The sequence below is a fragment of the Aspergillus pseudonomiae genome (assembly GCF_009193645.1).
Source record: "Aspergillus pseudonomiae strain CBS 119388 unplaced genomic scaffold BDV37scaffold_11, whole genome shotgun sequence".
NCBI classification, from domain to species: Eukaryota; Fungi; Ascomycota; class Eurotiomycetes; order Eurotiales; family Aspergillaceae; genus Aspergillus; species Aspergillus pseudonomiae.
In genome coordinates, this window is record NW_022476003.1 from 166,762 (window position 1) to 194,165 (window position 27,404).

Genomic DNA, 27,404 nt, shown 5'->3' on the forward strand with positions numbered 1-27,404 from the left:
CTCCTCAGTTCATTGAACTTCCTCATGACTGAAGAAGATTTATTGATTACTGCTACCCCGTAGACATAAACATTTACTGCTCGCGGTCCGGGCTACCCCGCGTTAGGCTGAAAGACGAGGCAATCTCGAATGGCGCCAAGAAACCTCACATTTCTCACCTCAGTATTTTGGAGCCAAGCAATACATTTGATTATTGATACTCACACTTGTTAATTGTATGTAGCTTGATAGTCACGAAGGGGTGGCTTTTCTATCTTGTACTATGTTATTATTGTTTTTATGATTTGTTTTAAGTGTAGCTCAATGTCCATTGTATCATAGTGAGACTTTGTGTCCTCACTGATCTGTGAACATTTACTTGCTAAGCTGGTTTTGAACAACATTACTTTCTGGTTAATGCTAGTATTGCTCAACGAATGCCACGTAAGCTGACTTCTTTATGACAATCATGAATACTCTATTGGGAATTAGAATAGCTCAAGCTCATGTACATTCTTTTGTCCGTACAAGCAATCATTGAGACTTCGTACCACCTTTAGACAATATCTCATACCAAGTGCGCAGAAAAGATCAACTGAGTAGCATACAATGTATATCCAAGCCCTGTTCCTGCCATAGAAGCAAGCTGACTACTTACCAACGTAGTTGAACTTGTTATTCTTCTCGTCATACTGATATGCCCATTTCGCAGGGTCGTAGCCCCAGCTCCCTGCGATATCCTTGGTCTTATCGCAAACACTCTTATCGTTGCTCCCCAGAGCCTTGCAGTAAGGACTAGTGTCTTCTTAGTATGCCGCATATGATGAGAATACTGGATAGGATATTCTTACCCAACAGCACCAGTGAACTTAGTGATCTGAAACCATGTACCCTTTGTCTCCTTGGGCTTGCTAGGATCGAATTGCACTACTTTATTCGCAGAGTAGAAACCGTTTAGGACACCACCTTGGGAATTCTGAGCAGCGAGGTTGACGGGTGCAAGGATGGCACTTTGTCACACCTGATCAGCCAACAATCCATTGATCGGGGCTCTGACGAGTTTAACATACTTTGTTCCACCTTGAAGGGAAGAAGCAAACGCGTATTCTTCGGGTGACTTGAAGTCCTGTGTGCTCCAAGCCGGGGTCTTAGGTGGAAGGGCTTTGATGCCCCATTTCGTAGGATCTTTGAAAGGCCCTTTGTTCGCACCGCTCCGATCGCGATTACTATTTTTCGTCTTCTCGTTCACGCGCTGCCTAGGGATGCGACCTATGTTATTCAAACGTGCAACATCGGGGGGCCTTAACAGAGCGAGACATACAGGACATTTGGAGCGCCTTTGCACAGAATAGCCCAGCAATCGACGTCAAATGGTAGAGCACTTTGGCCTTTGACCTCCAAGTCCGCCTTGATCGGGTCGCTTTTGGTATCACCGCTGCCTGATTTGAGAGAGACATCTACGGAGCGTGCAACTTCAGACTCGGGGTTGACAGGGACAGCCAGCGCATGCTGCGTGCCAAACACATAGAGCGCGAATACCAGGAGGGACTTGGTGAACAGCATTTTGAAAGCAAGGTGTGACCGGGACTAAGAAAGTGTAATTGCTTGAATAGACTCTGGTGATTTCTTCAGGGCAATTCTTCACCTTTTATCGTCCATCATGATGAACTCAATTCGTACAGCCGTATCGCTTTGCAGTCCCTAGCTATCGAGTCAATCAATAGTGCCACCGGGGGCTGGAAGTTTGTCGCGGCGCATGACGCCCCCAAGGGGCTGAATGTAACGCTAGCTGCACTGTCAGTGGACTGAAACTAGTTGTTGATGCAGGGCCCGTCAGCTTATTCCGTTTGTTAAGGTCGTGACTCGTAAGCGACGGCAATCGGCTGTATCGGTGGTTGCAGTGGGTGCTGCTCAGAAAAAGCAACCATTCCATGTAAAACGGAACCAACCAGATGAAGGGGTGGCGTGGTAGAATGCATACTCAGCTGAAGTGATCCTTCAAATTGGTCGCATAGCTGTGTGTCTGACATGCAGGTACTTTCATATCGCCCTGTTTTCCTGCTTCTGTCAGCTTAGGGCTACATCCCTGACTATAGGCTGACTAACTCTCTGGCGGGGCTCGAAAGCGGGGGGTCTGGCCTGGCCGATCAGGCACTATCGTATTCCACCTGGTCAATATGACTTCACTTAATCTCCTTTTTTTCAACTCGGCTGCCTATTTCATTATCATCGATACTCTCCCTCTACCGTATGATTCAACCGCCTTGAACGATCACATAAGAACGCCAAGCCCATCATGTCCGCCATTCTCCTGTTCTGCACTTCAAACGTCCGCGCCAGCGTTCGTGCTCCCATGCAACACTCCAAGACTACTTACTAAACCCTTCCAGGTAATCAACCGATTGATGAACGAATGTGCCATACCTGAAGATGCGTTCAACATCTTCAGTTTAGTCCGCACCCCAAACCAGGAAACCTTAGACGAGTGGCAAACTCAAACCCCTGTCCAAGAGTTCGACACCGGTTTTGAAGGCAAAAGTGACGCCGAGCTACGCAGATTCTTCCAAGAACGCCTTGATAAACATACCGATACTCAGACAACGAGTATTTCAGACTCGTGGCTTGCGGTACTTGACGATAAATCGCCCTCGCAGGGCACAGTGGTCATGCACTATACATACGACAAGTCAAGTTGGGGTCCAAACCCCATTCCAGGGCCTGCGGAGGTATCCGATGATACGATCTGGTGGAAGTGGAGAGTTCCCTTCCAATCAGCCTGGACGTTCTGGAACGCGGTCGGGAGCATTGGGGCCGATGCTATTGAAATTTATTCGCGGCCTGAGTATACAAGCTCGGATGGTGTTCTGCAGACTGAGATTCCAGAGAAGATCATTAATGGGGAGATTGAGGATCCACATGCTTAGCCCTTTCGTTAATGCACCTTTAGTATAGCTTCTCATTATCGCAATCAGTGGCAGTTCATGATGGATATGATTGAGTTTAATGAGGCCAATGAATGTACTTATTAAATTGATGCCTAAGTTGAGCTTTAGTGTACAATGAAGCCTGTTGTAAATTGACTTGCATCTTTTATCGATATCTAACACGGAAATTAGGCGAAGAAAGCTATTAATATATTGATATGATCCTACAAGCGTGGATGTATGAATTGAGGTTATTGTAGTAGAGCTTCCTACAACTATATCAGCCATCTGATCCTGGTGTTCTTATCTGTCACACTTGATTGCAACTTCCGTTGAGTATCTCACTGAAGTAAACTAAGTATGAAGCACCTCCATCAGATTCATTACGACCTAACCACATTCAATATTGCGACCTTTCAATGTTCGCGTGTCAGGCCAAGGTACTCAATAAACAAGTTGGCCAAATGGCTCTAATCTATCTGTTCCTTCCCCCGGATTTGAGCTTGGCTACGACGAACCTTGGATGGCCAATCGATGGATACTTCGAATCTTGGACCATGATACTTCAATCCAGGGACCACCGGGCGTAGTAGAGGTCACCTCATGAATTTATACAAACTAGAGGATATTGGCGCTGGCATGCCGAATGCAGAAAGATGACTTGGCCTGACCACTCCGTGAAGTAAGAAAAGCGATGTCAGGGCGATGAGCTAGTTGGTAGAAGCAGAAGTTGAAGTAGCCATGGAAATTATTCAACGCTTAGTACAATAAATAATTCAAAACTTCAAGTGCCAAAGCATCAACTCGGGAGCCATGTATCAAGAAACTACGAGAATAGATCGGTAAAGACCACCATGACTTCCAGTACCTTCATGTCACGTTAGACTACCGGGTCAGTCCATCCCATCTGTTACTGAGAGCCTGTAGACGACATCTGGAGGGTCTCAGATTTGGGGGTGAGCGTGAAACCTCGCCCATACCGTTCCTTGAATTCCGCCCTAGATCCGGTATCAGCATCCCGATCACGAATTGCGTTGGTATATTCTCGCATCGGTTGGCCGTCGGCGTCGATCACCCGAAAGTTAATATTGGTCAGATCTCGCGACAGTTGTTGGACTGAGGCATCACTGAGGTGACCTCCAACCTGCCTAGTTCTCCACCCCACTCCTCGGTTGGTGCCATGAATGGTCTTTCCGGTCGTCGACACCATGAACTGTAACGCATCCCCGGCCCCGTAGTTGTGAATGCTGCTGATATTTTCCTTGAGGTGGTTGTCTGCCTTGGAGCAGATGTCCATGCACTGGCGGGCGGTTTCCCACTCGTCCCGCAGTCTTTTCAGTTCGGTAACTTCGTCCTCCGACGTCATCGCTGCTTTCGATTTCACCAGTAATCGGTCGATCAGGTCTTGCATATGCCTTTCCAATCTGGCAATTGTGACGGCAAGTTTATTCTTACACTCCTCCAAGCCCTCGTTGGTGACTCTTTCCGGAAAAGCGTCAGAATCATCTGATCCCGGCGAACTATCACTGCGCTTGGTGGAGAGCTGAATCTGATCAATATGCTCAGATAACTGGGCACATATTTGAAGACATTTCTCGGTGCTCAACCGCTCCTCCTTGATTCGCCGCAGCTCCAACGCATCTGAATCAGATGCGGTCACGGTTTGCCCAAAGATCACCTCAAGCTTTCCGTCGATGCTTTCCAGATGAGACTCAAGGTCAAGTTTGGCAGTCTCGATGAGCGCCTTATAGCTTTCAATGGCCTCGGCGTTGACCGAGCTCTTGCGGCTGGGTATAAAGTTAGCCACGAACGCCTAGAAAACGAGTAGAAGAATGGTAGACGGGGTCGCAGCGCCATGGGAGGGCAGCAAACAAAAAATGCTGATGGGTAGACACAAGACCACAAAGACTCACAGGTTTGCATCGGTCAGGGCAATATTGATAGTCAACTTGTACCCGGCAAGCATTCGCCTGAAACCATCGATATCATCACCCATGTACCGTAACTTGGCCCAGTCTCGGAAGCTGGTTCTGTTAGTAGAGCGTGACGAGCACTTGATTAATTCTTGCTCGAACTCGGTGCAGGCATTGCCGCAGCGTAGGAGAGGCAATTCGAGGGCCGATAGATCTACATCGCTGGGCGTATCTAATAGCTCGCGCAGTGGGGCGAGAACCCCGCTCAAAGCCTCCAGCTCCTCTATCAGGTCGCGGACGCGTTTGGTGTGAGACCGGAAACTATTCACGGTCTCGTGAAGGGTGAGGCTAGACTGGAATGCAAAAGTCGCCAAGGCTAGCAGTCCGGAGGCCAGGCCGATGGTTTCTGCCATGTTTTGGTGGTTTTCTCAGGGTGAAAGATAACCGAGGATGGTGGACCAGGGATTTGTTGCGCGCGACCCAAGGGCGACGGATCGGGCTGGGTATTATACTTTGTCCGCCCGGCGCAGCGGGTCGATGGCGACTGATTATGAGACGTCAGAGGTAAGCGCCCATGTGGGTGGTCTGGGCAGATCTGGTGTGGAAAATGAGGCTGTTCAGAGCGTTCGATCTGAGAAAATGACTTGAGCAGGCGGCTTCTCAGCCAATTACTCCACTTAAAATGTCGCGAGGGAAGGGACCACCCAGATAGTGCGGACAAAATCCGTTTCAGTTGGCCAGACTCCAGGAACGATCCAGGTCTGTGCGAACAGCTGATAGTAGACAAGCGCCCGAGTGCAGGATCGTCGCCGTGAGAGACTCGTGTTCTGAAATGGTTGGGCTCAGTGACGGCCAAGGGTTCTCTTGTTGATCATAAACCTAACTCTCTATGGACTAGCACGAGGTTGAAGACATCCGGAGAGCGTGGTGCCATTCGACGGAGGGGTGGTTGACGTGTGTGGGCGCCTTGCCAGAACATTTCCCCACCATCGCTATGGTAATCTGGCTCGGGTGGGAAATGGAGGTACGCATTCTCATTGGCGAGATCTTCGATGTCGGTGGGCCAAGACGGAGGCGCCATGCCCAATATAAAATTCACTTTGCATGACATTCCCTCGTCCCAAGACCGTTCTCCTGCTTGTTCTCAGTGATTCCCATACCACAGAACCAAATTCAGCATGGTAGAGCCGTTATCAATGGCCTTGAGCCTAGTTGCGCTCGCTGCGTTTGTGTAGCACGTCTCTCCACCAAGCTGGTGAAAGCTTGCAGTCCACGAAGAAACGATTCGCGAATTCCGTGTTGAACTCGAGTCTGTGACCCAAGCGCTCGCTACCTCGAGCGAGCAGCAGTGGGGAGTGAGGTGCAACTGACTGCTTTGAAGCCATCCTTACTTCTTTGCGGGAAAACTGGCCAGGAGTTTGAGGTCACCAACCATGTGGGGTTCTGCGGTATCACCTTGGGTCTGCCCCGGGGATTCCATACGAGAATGGCCTTGCCCATTCGTGTTCGAATCACCTAAAAATAGGGGTTACTATCCAGCATTTCTGCAAAGTCGAAAGGTCTCAATGTGAGACAAGGGATGCCTCGGGGGTTGTTACTAAGGTCTTGGTCAGCGCGAGAATACCCTAAGATGACTACGCGCTCGGCAATCAACGGCGACTTCCTTGCCGAACGTATGTACTTTTCAACATTGATCAACAACACTCCCACCGCGATCTTGCTTTTTATGATGCGGACTGTCCGATCTAACTTTAAAGTAACCGGCTGAATTTCTTCATTATCTAAGTGTGATTTGGATAAACAATTTAGCCTCAAATGCCACCCTGCGTGTGGGCAATGATCGCCAGAGTAGGGGTCTTGTCTGTCGCAGGATATCAATCGTACAGTATTAGTCTGAGCTCTGGATAACTGTGGTATTGTATATGTAATAGCAGGTTGGGGACATAAAAGAAGCCGAAAGCCTGTCTTCAGCATCGCTCTTTCACTGAAAATCTACATCATCGTTCTCGATTCCATACAGCAACACCCGCTTGGAACAAACAACTCCTCATTTATTCACATTTTATCTCAAGGACACGTTTATACTCCCTCAATATGCGTCGCACTTGGGCCTCTTTCTGCGTTGCAGCGACCGAATTGGTCATACAGGCTGCCGCAGCTAGCTCCGCTGGATGCGGCACAACCCCATCCCTCAGCAACGGACTCAACTACATGGACGTCAACGGGCAGCCTCGGGAATACATTATTCAGGCTCCTGACAACTACGACGCCAGCACTCCTCACAAACTCGTGATCGGGTACCACTGGCGCGACGGCACCATGAACAATGTCGTCGAAAACGGATTTTACGGGCTGCAGTCCCTCGCCGGGGACACACCCACCATCTTCATCGCTCCCCAGGGCCTGGGCAACGGCTGGGCCAACACCAACGGTGACGATATCACCTTCACCGACCAAATCCTCGAAGCGATAGAATCCTCCTTCTGCATTGACCAGGACCGCCGTTTCGCCACCGGCTGGAGCTGGGGCGGAGGCATGAGCTACTCGGTGGCCTGTTCGCGAGCCGACGTCTTCCGCGCTGTTGCGGTTCTCTCTGGTGGTGAAATCAGTGGCTGTGATGGCGGTAGTGTCCCCATTGCGTACTTTGGTCAGCATGGAATTAGCGATAGCGTGCTGGGCGTCGAGCTCGGCCGTACATTGCGAGACCACTATGTTCAGGTGAATGGCTGTGATGCCGCGACTCCTCCTGAGCCGCAGCCTGGAAGCGGGACACATGTTGTCACTGATTACACGGGCTGTTCTGAGGGACATCCTGTTCAGTGGGTTGCTTTTGATGGCGATCACGAACCACTTCCTTCGGACGCGGGTTCTTCGGATTCATTTACCCCTGGTCTTATCTGGGAGTTCTTCTCTCAGTTCTAAGTTGGATCAATCGGACCTGCTTTGGAATGGAATTATGGAGGGGAGGATGGAGAAAACCTTTTTCGTGTCGTCTATTGCACAAATACTAGGCTATTCTCTCTTGATACATGTATTCAGGTTGCATAAGAAGTTGCTCCAGTAAATAGCTTCAAAGTTTACTACTAGTCAAACTAGTTGAATTTTATTTGTATGGTTGAGAAGCGTCGAATACGTTAGAAGCCGCGAACGAAGGTTAATGTCAATGACAGTGAAATCTACGTATGGTCCATTTCAATACTCTATCATAATGTAGACATTTCACTATCCTTTGGTCCGGCCGAGGTCACAAGCCTGGACATCATGGACGGCCAAAAGTAAGCCCTATTGACAGTCAATGTGTAACGATTGGCAAGAGATGACTGGGATCATATTCAGCCTAAGAAAGATTTGGAATATTTACAAAACATGGATTGTAATAACCTATTGTTGGTACCACACCCTTCCGTGTCCAGCCTTGCGTGACCAAGTCGAGCGCTCAAGATTTACTAGGTAATAGTAACACCCTCCAATCCTCACTATAGCCACTAGACACAGCCAATAACGTAGCCACCACTTTACACCTTCAGTGTCAGGACAGCAGGCCTCCACGGCAGCTGGTTGTAATCGCCACTGGCATTAGGATCTTGTCCCTGGTAGAGCAACTGCAAATTGCAAGGATCCACAGTCATCGTCTGGTCGGGGTTGTTGCGAACCAGATCACCGTGACTGATATCGTTGGTCCAGGTGGCGCCACTGTTGGCCTTGCCAGCGAAGGGCTGGCTCTCGTCGCCCGCCTGGACAGTCCACTCACCGTCCAGACTGTCAGCCGTAAAGGAGCGGAAGTAGCGACCGTTGGCGCCAATGGCTTCCACAATCATCAAGTACTGGTTCTGGCCGTCGACAGTGTACACCTGAACCGCTTCGAACAGGTTGTTTCTCGTGTCACTCAGGATGATCTCGGATTCGGTACCAAAGTCACCCGGGAAGTTATCGATGGGCATGCTGGCGCGGTAGATCTTGCCATTGTCGCCCGCAAAGAAGAGATACATGTTCGTATCATCACCAATGACAGTTTGGTCGATGACTCCCGTATCGGAGTCGGAAATAGTCCCCGAGAAGAGAGGTTGAGCCGCGGACCAGCCATTAGCGTTGGTGGGATCGCTGGAGGTCTTGTAGGAGAATGAGGTCGGGCCCCATTGATAGGCGAGGATCCAGACATCCTTTGGTGCAAAGTAGAAGAGTGTGGGTGCAACAGTCCCCTGGTTCATGGCGTTCTGGCTTGCCGAAGCCATCTCCGACCAGTCGCTAAAAGGGCCGAAGTTCATTGATCCGTAGTTCCCGGAGGTATCGGCGAATGATGCATAGACGATATGCTGACCGTTGTACACAACATTGGTGAAGTCCTTGAGTGAAGCCCATCCTGACTTAGGCTCCGCGAGCACATCAGTTGATGTCCAGCTGTAGCTCGATGGTAGGGCACACTGCGCCGCGACTCGCGCTGAGGAAAGCAATACTGCGCCACATAGGGCTTGATCAACAATTGTCTTTGCAAATTTCATTGTGAACTCTGGATTAAATGATACACAGGGAGAACAAAGGTGGAGAATAATGGTGTAGCAAAGTAGAACAACGAAACCAGGCCAGATTTATAGCGCCAATACATCCTTGATTTAATTGCCCATCCGGGGCACCGGCTAAAATCCGAAACCAATCAGCCGCGAATGTGTCTCATGCGTTCAAGTATATCCACAGAGCTGCAGGGTATATCGGTAGATGCTACCCACAGGAGCACCTACCGGACTTTTGCCTTTTTCATCGCTAGTACGCGTTTCACTTGGCTTTAAACAATCCTTCAGCCGAAAGATCTGCAAGCCATTCTTCACAACCCCAAACCCGCCAAGAAACGGGCCAGGTCCGACTCGCGGGGTTTGGCCCGGCCTTAACCATATAATAGCCTATATCCATTTTAGTAGTGATGCACAGATACCTTCACCATGAACAGTAGTTTAGCGCTGCGCCATGGGAGGGGTTTGCATGGGGCATGAAACGTTGCCACATCCATCTGTTTAGGTTGCATATTCATCTCCCCACGGCGCTATGCTGATTTCTTGCACAGCTGACCCCATTGGGATATATTGCTCCTCAAGGGTTACCATACTTCACAACTCCGGTGGAGGTAGCCTCTTCCAGTCAAAATTACTAGTAGCTACGGAGTGCTCATATTGCTCTCTAGTAAAGTTTCATCACCAACGGAAGTTTTCCTCATGTGGCATTGCTATCCATCCACTTGATCCCTCAAAGTCGGCGAGCATAAAAGCTACTTCAAAAGTTGGTCGCATGCTGACAAGATACCCAAGCCTTCATTCGTACCATAGATAGAAGATAATTTTTCTTAATTGCATCTTTACGAATTCAGGGAATTTTCACGAGCCATCATGAAAACCAATCTTCTCCTCTGGGGGCCATTGATGGGCATGGCTACCAGAGCAGTATCCCAGATCTCCAATCCAACATTTTGGGAGGACTTTGCGGACCTTGACATCATTCGCGTGGGTGATAGGTTCTACTATTCCGCCTCGAATATGCACTACTCTCCCGGTGCTCCAATCCTTAGTTCATACGATCTTCTGAATTGGGAGTTTACTAGCCACTCCATTCCAGAGCTTACATTCGGCCCAAATTACTACCTCGAAGGTGGCGACAACGCCTACATTCGCGGTACATGGGCGTCGACATTGAACTATCGACCAAGTACGTCGACCTTCTACTGGATGGGCTGCATTGACGGTACCACGTACATTTATACCGCCCCCAACGCCGAAGGACCATGGACCCAAGCCTCCACGATCAATAAATGCTACTATGATTGTGGTCTGCTCATCACAGACGATGACAAAATGTATGTTGCCTACGGGAACAATGGGATCACCGTTGCCGAGCTCTCCGAAGACGGGCTCAGTGAAGTGAGCTCGCAGATGGTCTTCCCTCCGGACGATGCTGGATATCTGGAGGGATCCCGATTCTACCAACACGATGGGAACTTCTACATCTTTGTTGTACATCCCGCCAACGAGGAGCATGTTCTTATGTCGACCTCTGGTGTATTCGGCCCTTATGAGCGTCGTCTACTGATATCCGATGCTGGAAATCCTGTCTCGGGGGCAGGATACCCGCACCAGGGAGGCATTGTTGACACCCCGAATGGGGATTGGTATTACATGGCCTTTGTCGATGCCTATCCGGGAGGACGACTTCCCGTTCTCGCTCCTTTGACCTGGGGAAGCGATGGCTGGCCCTCGGTGGAGTTAGTTGACGGTGGATGGAGCACAACTTATGACACGCTGAACATCACCCCGCCGTCTACCCCCATCTCATCCTTTGAACCATATACCGATAAATTCACTGGGGATACCCTTTCACCGCAGTGGGAATGGAACCACAACCCTGACAATGAAAAGTGGTCCATTAATAACGGGGTCACGCTCACCACTGCCTCGGTAACGGACGACCTATACGCAGCGAAGAATACCTTAACCCACCGAATTATAGGCCCTGTCTCCACTGCCACCATCCACCTTGACATTAGCTCCATGTCCAGCGGCGACCGTGCGGGTCTTTCCCTGCTCCGTCATTCCTCCGCTTGGATTGGCGTAGTCAATGATGGAGCTACCTCTCACATCGCCGTTACCACGGGACTGGAGATGGACTCGGATTGGAACACCGTTTCCACCGGGACTGAGAGTGCCACGGCCGAATTCTCTGGGAGTGAGATATGGCTTCGTGTGGAAGCAGATATCACGCCGTACGCGGGCAGCGGGCAGTTCTCGTACAGTCTGGATGGTGCGACGTTCACAAACTTGGGGGACGTCTATGAATTGAACAATGAATGGGAGTTCTTCATGGGGTATCGCTTTGGTATCTTCAACTTTGCAACGACGGAGGCTGGAGGAAGTGTGGTGTTGAACTCGTTTGCCTTGTCGTGATTTTTACCACATTTTCCACGCTACAAGCCAACCACTTAGCATTTGTCACGTAGGTACTGTGGAAACAGTTTGTTTTAGCATCGTGTTACTATGTATTTTATATAGTCTCCCTAGGTATCTGGATAATGAATACCAGTACATTTCTATCCCCTGTGAGGTCGACACTCGCTGAAAATACGTCTATGGAGGATGGGGTAATGCCTGGCAGCACTGAATGTGGGGATAGCGCATTGGTTCCACCTCGCAGCCGTTCCTGAGTCTCGGCACACCGGGTCCAAGCCCCGTAGAAAGCTGAGTCCAAAAGCCCCACCCCAGTTTTCCACGTTTCATTGGGTCCTGAGAGGTCATGTCGGGCCAAAGCCATCTGACAACTGCCGACTCCAGGTCTCTGCTACCTGTCTTGACAGATATATGTCGATCAATACTAAAATCGACATGCTTATTCATCTGCGCTCCCCCAGAATTTAGGCTATTTACCTTCACGGAAACTGACCAGGTTCCTGCATGTGATGCCTAGTGTGAGAACAAGACCGACTTTCTCATAACCAGCCCTATGATGCAGTGGCCTTGCGCTCCGCTTGGAGCTTGAGCTGTGCCGAATGTCTGTAGCAAGTTTGACTTCCAGGCGCACACCGGAAGCTGGTTGGATGGTAGAGTATGTACCTAGTACTTGTATCCAGAGCGAAGTGACGCAAGGTTTGCTCAGTGTCGGGCATCACCTTCTTTCCCATCGACCGGGTGAAATGCAGTCTTGCCGAAGGTCTACCTAGCTAATATTCAAGCATTAGGATCTGGGCGTCTTAACAGGATGCAATAGACTTTGGTGACATCGGGGGTGTGCATCTGATCCCCAGAGTCCTCTAGCCGTCGACTAGTGCCCCACAGAGTAGAGTGGAGCAGGGAACGCGCTCCGAGTTCCTGGTTCTAGGGTTCTAGAGAGTCAGCGGGTTAGATAGATTCGTTAAACCTGGTCAACTCTGATGATCTGTTGGATTCAGGTGATTCTGGACTCTACTATTCTCTTTCTCTATGTAGTTCTCGCCTGGAATGTAGCTTGGAGTAGTGGACTTAGTAGACATATGGCTGGTGGCGATAGTAAGCGTGGCGATAGAATGGAGGCTTTGGCATCATTACTTGCGGTAACGGGTTTTCTAAACTAGCTGGGTAGAGGTTGAGAAGAATCAAACATCCTAGGCTATGGCCATATGCCTGTCCAAATTATGGACCATCGGTGAAAAATACCACAGAGCAGTATTGTTGTACCTTTCCTGGCTTGGGATTCTTAAAGATGTGATTAAATATATCTCTAACGCGGTTAAATCTTAGTACGCTGAGTTTGTCCCTTCTTATGTTGAAGACTGGCCTAAAGCTCATTTAGAAACTGTGTCATATATGGTGCTGTTAATTCTTAGCACGTTCTCTAGTCGATACTGGAACGGTAAGGAGATACCTCACACCCTGTTTCCATCATTTTAGCACCCGGTGCATTCGTTTATATACATAAACTGACTTTATCCATGAAAGAGATTCTCAGGGGCCAAGGGAACGGGGCAGCTGGCGATTCTCTGTTTATTCTTTTGATTGATCTTTCCTTAATCTACAACTTGGCTTACTATCCGAGGTTACAAGACATTTCTATTGCTTTTATGTGGGATACGGTACGTTTCATAGCGAAGAGATTGTTATTCATCCCAGAATATTAAAATACTTTGTTAATCGAAAGAAAGCTGAAAAGAGAGGAGAAAAGGGGGAACATAGCAGAATGATAAGGACCAATTTCGTGTTGCGATCCATCTTAGATGATACCCTGGGCCTGCCAAACTGAGCGAGCAATCTCTTCCAAAAGCGCGGCCCCGAAAATGAAATCACCTTGAAGAGGGCCAGAAGGGGGGTTGATAAACGCGTCTTGAAATTGGATGACCAATGGCGCTCCGGTAACAGTTGTACTACCCCCAGAGCGAGATATCGTAATTGTCTGGGTCTTGGTTGGACGCAGGGGGAACTGGGATAAACTCCGAAGATTATGGGAGTGCTGGACAGCCCCAAAGTTCCAGCACTCCAGCGCAATTTTGGCCTCAACCCGACTGATTGAAATCAAGATCACAAGTTTCACCAAGCCCCTCGATCTGGCAAGCCACCAGGAAGCATCAATACGGAGCCTTGGCACACTCTCCGAAACACCGGTTTCGATAACAATAGAAGGCCACTTTTTGTCCCGCCCTGGAATAGGTACCTCCGGGATAAATGACGCATCGGGCTCTTTGCGATATGGGTCATCCACAAATGTTTGGGCCCCAGCAGTTCTCAGCTTGCCCCTCAGTCCCTGCCTTGAAGCCTCCTCCAGGATGAGGAATGAGAGGGTCCCAGTAGCCCCTTCGTGAGCCCCTGTGGGTATCTTGACAATCAACTTGCGACAAGTAGCGTCATAGAAGATCCTCATGCCGATCTCGCGACGCAAGCCTCCATCCTTGCTTAGTTGCTCAGCAACGTGCGACCCAACATATGAAAAGACGGTATATTCGGATCCATCTTTATTCGCGTCAAGCTTCGCTTCCAGCGCTCTCTTGATTGCCCGTTTGTTGGTGGCGACAAGTTCTTGAGTTCCTTCAGGTAAATCCATCAGGAACTCACCGTCTCCAAACTCTGCCATATTGATGAGAGGAGAGGATCTTGCGGCATGTGGGACTGGGGTCTCCGGGTTCGAACTGATGGCGGGCGTGTTCATGTTTCTTGTTCTATTACGTAACTTTGCGTCAGCCAACCTAGTTTTATAGTTAAAAAGTACGATTTGATGACCCATACTCGGGAAGCGGAGGTTTGAGGATATCAAGTTGGTAAGGTTGTAAGGACTCATGGGATGCTAGTATCACCACAACGTCAAACTTACCGTTGCCCTCTTTAGGCAAATCACTTGGTTATTCAATTCACTGACTTGGAGTATTGAATAATATTGAATTTCTGAAACCCAGAGCATTGCTAGAGTTCGGCTATAGATTCACCAAGACCGTAGGAATGATAGCTCAAAGCTATGAATGGCCCTGTCTGCAATCACCTTATATATATCTGCTGAGTTCGCACCCCATGGTTAACTCATCCTTAACTTCCTTCCATCTCGCAGCCAGTTTACCTAAACCCACAATACGAGTGATTTATTGCAGACGAAGATACCAGTGCTTGCGCTAATAATCATCACGGCAGTTCTAGATGTCCCCTTCAGGACTATCATAGTCTACTTTATGACTTTGGTTCTATATCAGTACTACTTCTAACATCATTGAGGCCTTACTGGAGGTTGAACCTATATATTGATCATTATATTCCCAAACTATTTACCTCAATCGCTACTGTTAAAAGACTCCAGCTTGCATCTCACTAGAATCGCTGCATTTAGAAAGTCTTCGCAGACAGATAGATTGTGTTTCAATATTCATTGTGTTATGATGACCTATCCAATTTTGATAATGCGGGGTATTTAGATACCGTCGCCAACCACATGGTTAGAGGCAGTACTATTGACTATGAATTGGAGTAGAAATATCTGTGGCGTACCGTTTATTAGGTATTGTCAACACTTTGAAATTGCTCGAAGCACGCTCGCAAAATGCTCCATAGAAAGGACTACCGAGTGAAATATTCGAATGGGTTTAGTTCTTGCATGGTCAGATGATCTATTTATAACCCGACGCTTATAAATCCATATGGGTTGCCTAACTGAGGATATAAGCCCAACTACCGAAACATCTTGACATTGACCTGGAAAAGACTTGACTACTTTCTTGCATCGAGACAAGTAACAAAATCATGTCCTCCGAACAACCAAAATTCAAAGCAGTCTTCTTCGATTTCATGGGCACATGTCTCGACTGGCACACCAGTGTTGTCCAGTCTTTGCCCCCGTCAATTCCCAGAGATGAAGGATCGAAGTTGGCACTGGAATGGCGCAGGCAGTACTTTATCGAAAACCAGCAGCGCTTCCAACGGAATCTACACCCCGAAGATATTGACATCACCCTGGCTCGTGTGTTTGAAGCCGTACTCAACAAATCGTACTCGGAGTATACATCCCACTTTGACATCGAAACCAAAGCACAACTCATCAAAGCATGGCACGCTCAACCTGCCTGGCCAGAAGTGCCGATCGCTATACGCAGTATCCGGGAAGATCTCGGTTTGGAAGTCTTCGTGCATGCCAACGGGACAACGCGCCTCCAGCTTGACCTCGTCCGCTCTTCGGGGCTGAATTTTAATATGCTGTTCTCCAGCCAGTTACTGGGACTGTACAAGCCTAATCTGGAGGCGTATCGGAGAGCGTTACAGCTTGTTAAACTTCAGCCGGAAGAAGTAGTCATGGTGGCAGCGCATGCGTATGATTTACGAGCAGCGAAGAAGATCGGCATGAAGACGGTTTATATCCATCGATGGACGGATGATGTCGATGAGAATATGGATGAGGTTGAGAAAGAGTTTGATGTGTTCTTAGAGGGAATGGAGCAACTTCCTGCTACGATTGCTCGGTTGTAAATAGATACTTCCATGCAGGCTGATACCACCCATCCGCATAAATTCTATTTTCGTATATTTTCTTACTAAGGTACTGATAGACTACTTTTCATACCTTGCCCACTATCTGTTCAAAGAAATATAAGTACTCAGCGCGGGCTTTAAATTCTTATTAGTCCTCTAGTATATAGTTTTGACTCGGGCGGATACTCGGACAACTGTACGAGGTGTATGCCGTTCGGGTCCAAGGAGGTTGAAATAGGTTGGACTCTGCCAATAATCACATCACGACCTGCCAAGACTCTAGAGGAGTCCTTTGTAAAATTTACTTGATTGCTAAAGCGGTTGAAAGAAATGAAGCCTCATAGCGGCGGAGCGGTTGGAAGATCAGACGGCTTTCTTTCCAAGGGAATATTATGACTTTGTGCTGCCTGGATTCACATCTTATTATGTAACTGTACTCACATTGCGTCCAGAATTATATTGTAACATGACTGGCTCGAACACTTGTTGTAATTTATTATCGACTGGGAAGTTGTTTATCCCGAAGGTGCAAAGACCCGCTGCGGTCATCTCGCAACAAGACCTCTCTCTGTACATAAAAATTATATTCTCAGGAGCCGGTAAGCATAACTAGATTGGGAGTGCAATATTTCCCCTGGACCATTTAGTACTCATGGAAAGGGATCCGAGACAAGCGAAACCAATTCCAATGCCACTGAGAGTAAGGTGGAGTAATACAGTGCCCAGTCATATAAGCAAAACCCTATCATTACTGTCGATCAAGTTAGGACGGGGAATAGTCACGGCTGCGCTTTATCGTGGTCCTGAACAAAAGTCCCGCGGAAGACAGATGATCAGGACGGGTCTTAGGCAGAAATATTCGTAATTCTGTTTGATACACCCTTGTACCTAGTAGTTGCTACTAATATTCCTTTATCACAGCGTTGCATCTGCTAGCGCACAGCCAAGTGTGCACAAGCATTGGTTTTTTACCATATTGTCTCCGTCGAACGTTCTCCTTTCTGATATATCACAAGCGATCAAGCATGCACGAAGAAACATGTCCGCTGCTAGGCAGCGCTCCACGAAGATACACTATACTCTGTACTCCATACGCGACTCCGCCATAAGAACACCACACAAATTCCCCCAAACCTCGATATAGGGAAATTTAGGCCTCGCCAAAACCCGGGGGCGCTACCCAACGGTACCCTTGTATTGACAAACACACCACACACGGAAAATATAGTTGCAGCTTATTTAGAAATTCCAGATGACTATATTTATCCGTACTAATTCGGATAAGTCCGCTGATTTGGCCTATCTAACTAACTACCAGCATCTTTCAAGTAGTTCACTAAGCCCTATAGACATATAGAGGCCTCATTAGCCTACAAATTAAATTACTCTGTCTAATTCAGTGACCAGTCACAGCTAGTATCACAGGATTCCGGGGTGGAAAGCTCCGGAAAGCTCCGACCGCGTCAAGAACAGCGGCCTAGCGGCCCGGTGGCAGCCAACCCGGGGTTAGGGTAGGTCAAGCTCACTAGCGTGAGGCATTGGAGCTAAAGACCCGACGGGGTGTGATACCCGTACTCCGTAGGAGTGACGGACCCCGGCCGTAGTGTATAATTGCCACTGGTTGGGGTTACAAAGTACTATCGTACACCAATCACCAATAAGTAATGTACATCCTATTGTCCATGGACAGGGGTGTCATGTAACCTTTGGATGTAACTTTGGAAGAAAAGTCATTATCTCTAAGTGCAGTGAAGCAAAATGAGGAGATAAAGAAGGCCCAGACGCTGATAAGTGGGCTGGGAGCGCGAAATCGGCGCTACTGAGGCCGCGACTGATAAGGCCCCTGTACCGTGCCATGGCATGAAACATTCTGTAACTACTCCGTATCAAGGTTTGGACTGGAGAAGTGGATATATGGCCAAAAGCCCGTTTCGTGTGACACATCAATACTGACTGACCTGTTGGCGCTTCACAACCTCACAGCCTCAGAGGACAGGCAAACCCATTCTCCATTCCTGTGGCTCTTAATGCTATTTAATAGTACATATGTACATACATCGAAAGGGGTGATCGATAGGCCACCGAATTCTCCGACCGGGGGCAATAATGTCCTCCCCATCTACGATAAACCCATGTGGCGACGACTCATTTGGCCCTTTCGTTACCACGTTCTGTCGCGGAGGCTTTGACTTCACCCTCCTTTTCGAAGCAAGCATTTTGACGATCGTTCCGGCCGCCTGTTTCCTATTGTTGGCGCCATTTCGGTTACTTCAACTGTCCAGAGAGTCACCCAAAGTAGTTTCATCTGCAATACGTGTGGTGACATGCGTACGTATTTCAATTCCTTCCCCGATCTCCATCCGATAAAACAAGATTTTGAGAGAGGTTTCATGCAGGTTCTTGCTGTATCTCTGCTCGTAGTTCAGATCACCCTGGTTGCCCTTGGCGCTAGACAGCCTACTATCCGGAGACGCGAGTCACTTGCTGGCGCCATCCTTGAGCTTGTAGCAGGGCTTGCCGTTGTCATTATCACTGATCTTGAGCACATCCGTTCCATTCGACCTTCATTCCTTGTCTCTGCCTACTTGTTTGCCACGATACTTTGTGACCTGGTACGAGTGCGTAATGCTTGGCTATTATCAGACAGTCAAGCCTACGCAGGCTGCCTTTCTTTGTCTCTCACTATCAAATTACTCCTCTTAATCCTGGAGAATGTTGAGAAGCGAAAATGGTTGAAGCCTAGTCAGAAGATGAGGTCTAGTGAGAGCCTTAGCGGACTATTCAGCCGCGGCCTCTTCGCTTGGTTGAACGGCCTGTTGTGGAAAGGATACTCCATGCTGCTGTCCGAGAATTCATTGCCTAGAATCCATGAAAAGCTCGCGTCGCGCGACTTATCTGCCCAATTTGCGGAATCATGGACCTCGTCTAATCAGAGCCGCCAAAATGCACTACTTCTGACTGTAATCAGCTGTCTACGATGGGAGATACTGACGATCGCTTTCCCTCGAATCTGTGTTGTGGGGTTTAGTATCGCCCAGCCGTTCCTGGTGGGTAAGACTGTCACCATCCTAGAGCAGAATGATTCATTCTCGCTAGATAAGGGTTACAGCTTGATCGGAGCCACCGCTATTGTATTTATCGGAGTTGCTGTAAGCTACATATCTCCGGATTTTCATTACTAGCTTCATTCTGTCGGCAAACACCGTACTGACCTTTATTATATAGGTGTGTACAGCCTGTTACCAGCATTTGGGGTATCGTGTTACAACGATGCTCCGTGGTGGTCTTATGGCGATTGTCTTTCAGCACCTGATGAATCTACCGTCAGGTAGCGTTGACGAGTCTAGTGCTATTTCCCTCATGGGCACTGATATAGAGATGCTTGCCGAATACTTCCAGTCAACAGTTTGTGAGATTTGGGCCAATATCATACAGCTGGGACTAGCCACTTGGCTTCTTCAAACCCAGGTAGGCGCTGTTTGTATCGCACCCATTGTGGTCGTAATAAGTAAGTCTACTTATCGACGCAGCTCACATATTCATTACCTGACCATTCCCGCTTAGTCTTCACCGTCGCATCGCTCGGCATGGGAAATACCGTGTCTGCACGGCAGCAATCCTGGCTCCAGGCTACTGAGAAACGCATCAACTTCACCACTGGTATCCTCGGGTCTATCCAAAACATCAAGTTCCTTGGATTGACCGAAATAATGGGGGCTATGATTAACGCCTTGCGTGTTGACGAGCTCAGAGTCTCCAAAAGATTCCGTCGAATCCAGACCGTTCGTGTCTGCATGGGTGCGTTCTTTCTTAACCTTCGCTTATGTATATGTATCTTAATAGATCACGATTGAGCTGATACAGAGCGTTAGTCAACCTTCCCACTATTGTTGGGCAGCTCGCAACCTTCGCTGGCTACGCCATAGTAGCTATGGTGCAAGGCTCTGGGGGTCTAAAGGTCTCGCAAGCCATCACGTCTCTCTCACTGGTCAATCTTCTGGTTACTCCGCTCTCTAATCTCTTGCTGGCGATTCCGGATACATTCGCGTCAATAGGCTGTCTCACCCGAATACAGGACTTCCTCAGGAAGCCAGGTCGCATTGGTAAGTCGTCCAGCCATTACTATCGTCTGACAGGCTCTCGAGATATATCCTCAACCAAGTAACTTATTCAATACTACGAACAGAAAGGAGACAAATAGCCCAGATAGCAGGCAGACCTCCCCTTCTATCCCCATCTTCGTCTACTATCGAGCTACCCACCCTTGAACAGCATGTGGCCAGTCCTGTTCTAGAAAAGCAACCTGACATCGTTCTGTCCCTCAACAATGTCCACTTTGGATGGAAAGACTCTCTACCCGATAAACCTCGCCTCTCGCTTACTTTGAGATCCTCTCCTAATGGTAACCTTGTTATGATTGTCGGTCCAGTAGGTAGTGGTAAGTCCACCTTCCTTAGAGGACTTGCTGGTGAAACACCCGTGCTGGAGGGGGAACTCTTTATGAAGTACCCGGATCTGGCCTTTTGTGAGCAAGCCTCATGGTTGACAAATACATCAATCCGAGAAAGCATTATTGGAGAAAACCTATCATTTTTGTTCGATTCTGAGTGGTATCACACCGTGGTCAGAGCATGTGGACTGGAGCCAGATCTCAAGAGATTGCCGGCCGGCGATCAAACACTTGTAGGCAGCAAGGGTGCTAAACTAAGCGGTGGGCAGAAGCAAAGAATAGTGAGTCGCATATTTATGTGTTATCCAGCTATGAGTGGAACACTTACAGCTTGATTTCTACCGTAGGCTATAGCGCGAGCCGTTTATGCGCGAAAGCGTATTGCTTGCTTCGACGATGTCCTCAGTGGTCTAGACAATGGAACAGCTCATCTGGTATTCAACAATGTTTTCGGTCCGGCTGGATTACTACGCCGGCTGGGCTGCACTGCGTTCTTGGCTACCCACAGCGGTATGTATTCATTCCCTACTTCCTTAAACATTTAAGTTGATACAACCTAGAATTCACACTGATCCTCCTCATCTAGGCCACCACTTACCACATGCGGACTTTATCATCGTTTTGGGGAACAATGGCAAGGTCCTGGAACAAGGCAGTTATGCCCAGCTCCGAAGCCACGCTGGAGGCTATATTCACACACTAGGGATGCAATCAATACAGACGGATAGGTTAGCCGAAACGCTTGACATTAGTGAGAAGGATCACCAGTCGCAAAACACTGCAACAGGCTCTCTGAGTGCTCCTTCTGCTACTCATGTTACTCGACAGGCAAATGATCTAGCTGTGTATAAGTATTACTTCTCGAGTTTGGGCGGGCTGCGCGTCTCCATGCTACTGCTTTTCCTGATCGTCAATGCTGGAATTGATGGGTTCCGCTGTACGTCCCAACCCTCTCTTGAATCTTCAATTATTGTATTATGTGACTTACTGTTTTATAGACGTCTGGGTGGACATATGGTCCTCGAGTCGTGACGGCGCCTCAAATTCACGCTTAGGCTACCGGCTTGGACTGTATGCAGCATTGGCTGTCATTGAAGCCAGCGCCCTTATCTTTGCTGTATTGTAGGTTTCGCCATCCTCTCTTGCTACACACCGTGCGCTAACTTCACTGGCATTTGACAGCTGGACATGGGTGGTCATTGTCCCTGCTGCGTCTAAGAACTTGCACTCTATAGTGCTCCGGGCTTGTATGAAGTTTGTGTTTGCCCTTTTTCACATAGCTAGAAGAGCACGCCGTTAACTAAAGTGCTCTAGTGCACCTTTGTCCTTCTTGTCTAACACCGAGACTGGTGTTCTTGTAACACGCTTCAGCCAAGATATGAGACTGGTCGACATGATCCTGCCTCGTGGCTTTATATCTACAGGGTTCCGTACGTACAGGGGGCATACGCAATATGAAATCAACTCCATGCTGACTTGCCCGGCGTCTAGTGCTTTTCGGCGCTCTTGCTCAAGGTGCCGTCGTTATAGCTTCACTTCCCTACATGGCAGCGGCACTACCGGTTCTCATTGGGGTGCTTGTCCTTGTCCAGCGGTTCTACCTGCGCACATCTCGCCAACTGCGATTATTGGAGTGAGCGTCAACCCGTACCCATGTTACATCACCATCGGCTGTGAACTGGTCAATCTAACTCAATCCACTCCAGAATTGAGCTTAAGAGCCCTCTATATACCCACTTTATCGAATCACTCGCCGGAGTGGTTACTATCCGCGCCTTCTCGTGGACTCACGCCTCTGTATCCCGAATGCTGTCCATGCTTGACACAGCCCAGAAGCCCTTCTATCTCTTACTGAGCATCCAACGCTGGCTCAGCTTGGTACTCAATCTAATCGTAGCCGCTCTGACAGTGCTCCTGGTTGGAGCAGGCTTGGCCCTCCGCAGACATGTCGACCCTGGTCTACTGGGCGTCGCCCTAGTACTGATGGTTGATCTAGGCCAGACTCTGTCAGAGCTGATTCAAAACTGGACACTGCTTGAGACGTCCCTGGGGGCGATTGCGCGGATCAAAGACTTCGCCGAAAATACGCCCAGTGAGGACAGAGGACTGGATACTCAGACTGCAGAACCACGTCCGGAATGGCCGCCTCATGGGGAGATCATGTTTGTCGATGCCAGTATCGCATATGATGCCACGGAGGGGGCTAAGCCCGTACTAGATGGCATTAATCTTCACATACGTGCCGGCGAAAAGGTTGGACTGTGTGGTAAATCTGGAAGGTAAGTCACTGCCACACATATATGTACTGGTCGCGATCTAGGGGGAGGTCTCTTTCCAACAGCGACAAGGCTAACCAGCACCTGCACTGTTAGTGGAAAAAGCTCCCTTGCATTATCCCTCCTCCGCCTCAACGAGATAGTGTCAGGACAGATCCTCATCGATGGACAAGATATCTCCGCCATGTCACGATCCACGATCCGACAGCGCATCAGCTGTCTCAGTCAAGAGCCATTTCTGTTCCCAGGCACTATCCGGCAGAATGTCGACCCACTGAATATACTTGAGAGCCAGGACATTATCAATGCGCTGCGGTGTGTTGGCGTCTGGAATGCTCTCGTTGCCCACCATGGTGGCAATGATGAGAGGATGCTAGATAGCAAATTCAACGAGGAGATCTTATCCAATGGGCAGAAGCAGTTGTTTTGTCTAGCGCGGGCGCTGTTGAAGAAGAGTAAAATCCTACTGCTTGATGAGCCAACTAGCAGGTATGTTCATGGCCTCTATTAACATAGTCTGGTTTTCTAACTAGAGTCTCGCCGTAGTCTGGACAGCAAAACCGATGCCAGAGTACAAAAGGTCATACGAGAGTCATTCGCAGACTGTACCGTGATTATGGTGGCCCACCGGATTCATACCTTGTTGGACTTCGACCGGGTCGCTGTCCTAGATAGTGGTCGAATTATCGAAACAGGCCATCCGCGCGAGTTGCTGGATAAGCCGGATGGAGCGTTTGCGAAGCTGTTAGAACTGGAGGCGTGACACATGTTTTTACATGGTCGATCCTGTGGCATGTGTTGGTGGTTGACGACTTTGTGATTAGAATCGCCGTCACACTGGATGACCGCGACTTATTTTAGCGTAAGCGATATGGCCGATATGCAAATACGACTACTGATATATGAGGTGGATTAACCAGTTTTGCTGGTAAGATGCAACGCAGTATCTACTATGCCGGATAGATAGGTAACGATACGCAGCGAAAAGAGCAACGTTATTTTATTAACTGGATATTCAAACGAATACTAAGGAAATAATTCTTATCTCCTTTCTTTTGGCCCCATCACCTCTTTGAATAACCGGGAAGCGTCCTTCGCCTGGTGAGATTGCGAAAAGACAAATGGGCTGATTGCCCAGGTAATCTCCCTAGCAGACTGGTTCAAGACTGAATGGCGAACCAGGTACGATGTATGAAGAGCCGGGGTATTCGGGGGATCCGTGCGGCCTGCTGGCTACAGGCCGATTCTATATTGGCTCCGTAACACCAACTGGGAGATTATGTGGCAACCAGGAGCAAAGCGTTCATGTATGGTTCAGTTAACTGAGTGGAGTAAATGAGGGATAAAGCATATCTCCTTTTAGGATATGTTATGTACTGCAGAGCTTTCAGAGTGGTAAAGCCCTTCAACAATCGCGCACACCGCGGTTCATACGTCCAGTGGGTCTTGGAAGGTAGTAATACCGTACTGCTGCCCGGATGGCAGGGACATCGAAGCATTGACTGGGTAATTATTTGACAAAAGACTCCTTCTAGTGCAGACAGTAGATAAAAGATACTGTTCCCTTTCACCGATGATGTGTGCTACATATCATTAAGACTTAGGGTAGACTAGTACATACTAGACAAGAAAATCGATTTGCGAGCTGCAATACCTCCCAAATACATAGGTAGATTAAAGCGACATGAAGAGCGGAGCGTAGAATATGAATGACGTCTACCCGCCTGACAGCACGGAAGAGTTACACATGGCCCTAGTGATGATGCGATCTAGTTTAAAAATAGGTTGCTGCCTCAAGACCACAGGAGACAAAGGATTCTGCATCTCGAAGATTGATTGAGTCTTGGCCCATATCAGAAATCTTTTGTTGGATGGGTTGTTGTTGTACATAGAATCTGGTAGGTCTGATGAGTGTCCTATTAGAGGACTGAGAAATTGAATACAAGAGTACATCACGCACTGCGCTTGGAGATGCTGGTTGGAATGATAGTTGCCATCACCTATGTATCCATAAATTAGAAAGTTTGGTATATGCTTTGCCTCTTGGCTATCTCAGTCCAATGGCGAAGGACTTCTATGGACCAAAAATAGAAGCCAATGCGGAGATTGTAATGACTGATCATCCATAACAGCTTCTTTGTCTATGCAATTAAGACCCAATATACATCCTAGTACTACCTGACTACCAAGAAACTACCTAGCCTTTGCCTAGAAATACCAAGACTGGGATTAGAGTTTCCGCCAGCGAGACGTTTGGACGACGACGACGATTGGCGCGCCGATATATGCACTGCCACCTTCCTGGTCCCAATGTACCACTTGCACAGGGAAATGCAAAGCAATTTCCCATTTCCACATTCTCCCACGGTCTAGGCAACAGAGCAGAAGCGTGATAATGACATGACATACTCTATCCTGCACAATACGGGCTCTTGGCTCTTAGCCATTCCCCGTAGTACCACAGCATCAACGGCGCCACAACGCCAAGCGCCAGACTGACGAATGCGAGCAGACTGTTTCCCCATCCCAGACCCAAGGCACGGTACAGACTCTCCGCAAATAATGGAAATGCAAACCCAGCCAATGTTCGTACGAATGCCGCGGCGCCAGTAGCACTGGCTGCATAGCGGCTATAGGCGTCGACAACATAAGTCTGAGCACACTGGAAGGAGATGATCAGCCCGATCGCAAAGATTGCGGCACCAATGTTGGGTATGATCCAGTGCATGTGATATTCAGCGCTCCATCCATAGATGAATAGTCCGATAGGGACGAGTAGCCCTCCTGGGAGCATCAGCGGAATGCGGAATTCGGGCCGTCCTGGATGGTCATAACGTCTCTGCAGGTGCACATATATCTTCAAGTTCTGCGGTTAGCATGCTTTGTATGGAGGTCAGCCACCGTCACTCTCGAATGAAATACTTACTGTGTCAAGAACGCGACCACAGAATTGAAGCCCGATTACAAAGCCTACGCCAAGCGAGATGTAGTTCAAGCTGGCAATGTCCTTTGCTTGGCTATATACTCCCTCCCAGACTAGAGGGAACGATGCTAGGCTGTTGCGTATGAGTAATGGAAACTTGGGGATCACAGAAGTTGGAGATATTCTCACACAAGATACATCAGCCCATACTGGTAGCCTCTGTATAGGGACAGGGCTTGGATAGCAGGCTGAGTAAAAAGCATCCGGAACGGGCGAATCAGGTTCTTCCGAAGCACTTGGCCAAAGGTCCGATCGGGCCTATCATACTCGGTGTGGAGCTGGTGGTTACCTGTCAATTCCTGCAGCTTTCTTTTTCTAGTTGCAAGAATCTTGGGGGCATAGGTTTCGCGCAGAAACAGGAACGCTAATAGCTGCACCAGAGCATCGGCCATGGACACAACCCAGAAGATCCATCGCCACGACAGATACTTCGTCAAGTACCCACCCGCTGCATCCAAGGCTCGTATTAGGTCTTGGGCTTCTTTGTATCGTGGGGCATTACGGAGTTCTCCTCTCGGCACTTACCAATAGGGCCAATCGCGGGCCCGATAAACGGCATCAAGCTATAAAGTGCCGTAGCTGCTCCGCGCTCCTCTTTGCGCCAACAGTCGCTGAGGACTCCGCCACCAATCTAGACAGAAATTAGCGAATCCGCCGTGAAGATGTTAATCTGTATACATACCGCTTGCGGGGCACTGCCACCGAATCCACTGAGGAACCGAAAAGCGAGCATCTGGTTCCCAGAGGTAGCAAACCCACATACGGTGTTGAACACTAAATAAAACATGTTTGCGGATTGCAGTACGACAACACGTCCGTACATCTCAGACAGTGGTGCGATTATAAACGGCCCCAGTGCATACGCGAGTAAGAAGATCGACATGAGGAGATATTGCTTGATATCCGACTGGATTTGAAATTCATCCGCCATGGTGGATAAAGCAGGTGCTACCATGGTGGAGGACACGGGTGAGATGAAGGTAAAACAGGATACTAAGAGTGTTGAGATCCATTTCCTCGGACGACTCCAGTTGAGAGGGTTTGATGGATCGTCTGGGCCGGACCATGTCACCTATTCTATATCAGCACCTCGCATAGGCCAGGGCTAAGAATAGAGTTGAGAGGAGACATACCAATGAATCCTGATCCGCAAACAAAAGACGGCTCTGTTGGCTATCATGAGAGCCTGAATTCGGTTCACCGCTGCTTTTGCCGCGGTCTTGGTCCGATTCAAAATCGACCTGTGTACCATTTGACGGTGTACCGTGCCTCTGGTACAAGCCAGAACTCAGACGAACTGCGGGCACGGGAATGTCATATCGAGAGTCGTATTCCGTGTAGCATTGAACTGAAGGTAGGGGAATCATTCGATCCTCCTCGTCACGACTTTGTCTCGGGACAAAATGTGACATGGTGTGAGCAATGTCTGGGT

The 27,404-nt window shown here is 48.7% G+C and overlaps 10 protein-coding genes across 10 annotated transcripts; 5 read left to right on the plus strand and 5 right to left on the minus strand.

Moving 5' to 3' along the window:
• Nucleotides 1-546: 546 nt before the first annotated feature.
• Nucleotides 547-1,809, minus strand: BDV37DRAFT_17846 (uncharacterized protein). Its single transcript, XM_032079450.1, has 4 exons — nt 1,301-1,809; nt 1,050-1,235; nt 831-989; nt 547-774 (listed from the first exon to the last, which is right to left on the minus strand). Exons 1-4 carry the CDS (start codon nt 1,540-1,542, stop codon nt 630-632), a joined length of 732 nt encoding a protein of 243 aa, XP_031944708.1. The 5' UTR covers nt 1,543-1,809; the 3' UTR covers nt 547-629.
• A 400-nt stretch (nt 1,810-2,209) lies between these two features.
• Nucleotides 2,210-3,048, plus strand: BDV37DRAFT_240927 (uncharacterized protein). The gene is made up of 2 exons (XM_032081120.1): nt 2,210-2,320; nt 2,370-3,048. The coding sequence occupies exons 1-2, from the start codon at nt 2,276-2,278 to the stop codon at nt 2,901-2,903; spliced, it is 579 nt and encodes a 192-aa protein (XP_031944709.1). The 5' UTR covers nt 2,210-2,275; the 3' UTR covers nt 2,904-3,048.
• A 640-nt stretch (nt 3,049-3,688) lies between these two features.
• On the minus strand, nt 3,689-5,458 carry BDV37DRAFT_17853 (uncharacterized protein). The gene is made up of 2 exons (XM_032079454.1): nt 4,817-5,458; nt 3,689-4,690 (listed from the first exon to the last, which is right to left on the minus strand). Exons 1-2 carry the CDS (start codon nt 5,227-5,229, stop codon nt 3,814-3,816), a joined length of 1,290 nt encoding a protein of 429 aa, XP_031944710.1. The 5' UTR covers nt 5,230-5,458; the 3' UTR covers nt 3,689-3,813.
• Nucleotides 5,459-6,633: 1,175 nt separating this feature from the next.
• Nucleotides 6,634-7,795, plus strand: BDV37DRAFT_290698 (alpha/beta hydrolase family esterase). Its single transcript, XM_032088775.1, has one exon. The coding sequence runs from the start codon at nt 6,911-6,913 to the stop codon at nt 7,736-7,738; it is 828 nt and encodes a 275-aa protein (XP_031944711.1). The 5' UTR covers nt 6,634-6,910; the 3' UTR covers nt 7,739-7,795.
• A 536-nt stretch (nt 7,796-8,331) lies between these two features.
• On the minus strand, nt 8,332-9,315 carry BDV37DRAFT_290700 (putative alpha-L-arabinofuranosidase axhA; the record flags this gene model as incomplete). The annotated part of the gene is made up of 1 exon (XM_032088776.1): nt 8,332-9,315. The coding sequence occupies one exon, from the start codon at nt 9,313-9,315 to the stop codon at nt 8,332-8,334; it is 984 nt and encodes a 327-aa protein (XP_031944712.1).
• Nucleotides 9,316-10,191: 876 nt separating this feature from the next.
• On the plus strand, nt 10,192-11,739 carry BDV37DRAFT_279926 (putative xylosidase/glycosyl hydrolase; the record flags this gene model as incomplete). Its single annotated transcript, XM_032086440.1, has 1 exon — nt 10,192-11,739. One exon carries the CDS (start codon nt 10,192-10,194, stop codon nt 11,737-11,739), a length of 1,548 nt encoding a protein of 515 aa, XP_031944713.1.
• Nucleotides 11,740-13,486: 1,747 nt separating this feature from the next.
• On the minus strand, nt 13,487-14,415 carry BDV37DRAFT_290703 (uncharacterized protein). The gene has a single exon (XM_032088777.1). It carries the CDS (start codon nt 14,387-14,389, stop codon nt 13,535-13,537), a length of 855 nt encoding a protein of 284 aa, XP_031944714.1. The 5' UTR covers nt 14,390-14,415; the 3' UTR covers nt 13,487-13,534.
• Nucleotides 14,416-15,380: 965 nt separating this feature from the next.
• BDV37DRAFT_240932 (HAD-like domain-containing protein) lies at nt 15,381-16,350 on the plus strand. Its single transcript, XM_032081121.1, has one exon. The coding sequence runs from the start codon at nt 15,541-15,543 to the stop codon at nt 16,258-16,260; it is 720 nt and encodes a 239-aa protein (XP_031944715.1). The 5' UTR covers nt 15,381-15,540; the 3' UTR covers nt 16,261-16,350.
• Nucleotides 16,351-18,653: 2,303 nt separating this feature from the next.
• On the plus strand, nt 18,654-23,752 carry BDV37DRAFT_279929 (multidrug resistance-associated protein; the record flags this gene model as incomplete). Its single annotated transcript, XM_032086441.1, has 14 exons — nt 18,654-19,412; nt 19,489-19,771; nt 19,828-20,061; nt 20,136-20,366; nt 20,450-20,994; nt 21,061-21,223; nt 21,300-21,650; nt 21,712-21,835; nt 21,896-21,967; nt 22,028-22,143; nt 22,205-22,346; nt 22,420-22,992; nt 23,086-23,478; nt 23,536-23,752. 14 exons carry the CDS (start codon nt 18,654-18,656, stop codon nt 23,750-23,752), a joined length of 4,203 nt encoding a protein of 1,400 aa, XP_031944716.1.
• Nucleotides 23,753-24,941: 1,189 nt separating this feature from the next.
• Nucleotides 24,942-27,384, minus strand: BDV37DRAFT_290705 (MFS transporter; the record flags this gene model as incomplete). The annotated part of the gene is made up of 7 exons (XM_032088778.1): nt 24,942-24,989; nt 25,490-25,846; nt 25,916-26,045; nt 26,102-26,420; nt 26,498-26,603; nt 26,655-27,044; nt 27,106-27,384. 7 exons carry the CDS (start codon nt 27,382-27,384, stop codon nt 24,942-24,944), a joined length of 1,629 nt encoding a protein of 542 aa, XP_031944717.1.
• Between the last annotated feature and the right edge of the window lie 20 nt (nt 27,385-27,404).

Bases quoted from the DNA above. Each gene is read 5' to 3' on its own strand.
- BDV37DRAFT_17846 (XM_032079450.1), bottom strand. From the start codon at position 1,542: ATGCTGTTCACCAAGTCCCTCCTGGTATTCGCGCTCTATGTGTTTGGC. The intron at 1,236-1,300 runs GTATGTCTCGCT...TCGCATCCCTAG, and splicing joins AAAGGCGCTCCAAATGTCCT to GCAGCGCGTGAACGAGAAGA. The intron at 990-1,049 runs GTATGTTAAACT...GGTGTGACAAAG, and splicing joins TCCCTTCAAGGTGGAACAAA to TGCCATCCTTGCACCCGTCA.
- BDV37DRAFT_240927 (XM_032081120.1), top strand. From the start codon at position 2,276: ATGTCCGCCATTCTCCTGTTCTGCACTTCAAACGTCCGCGCCAGC. The intron at 2,321-2,369 runs GTTCGTGCTCCC...AAACCCTTCCAG, and splicing joins CTTCAAACGTCCGCGCCAGC to GTAATCAACCGATTGATGAA.
- BDV37DRAFT_17853 (XM_032079454.1), bottom strand. From the start codon at position 5,229: ATGGCAGAAACCATCGGCCTGGCCTCCGGACTGCTAGCCTTGGCGACT. The intron at 4,691-4,816 runs GTGAGTCTTTGT...CTTTATACCCAG, and splicing joins GCCCTGACCGATGCAAACCT to CCGCAAGAGCTCGGTCAACG.
- BDV37DRAFT_290698 (XM_032088775.1), top strand. From the start codon at position 6,911: ATGCGTCGCACTTGGGCCTCTTTCTGCGTTGCAGCGACCGAATTGGTC.
- BDV37DRAFT_290703 (XM_032088777.1), bottom strand. From the start codon at position 14,389: ATGGCAGAGTTTGGAGACGGTGAGTTCCTGATGGATTTACCTGAAGGA.
- BDV37DRAFT_240932 (XM_032081121.1), top strand. From the start codon at position 15,541: ATGTCCTCCGAACAACCAAAATTCAAAGCAGTCTTCTTCGATTTCATG.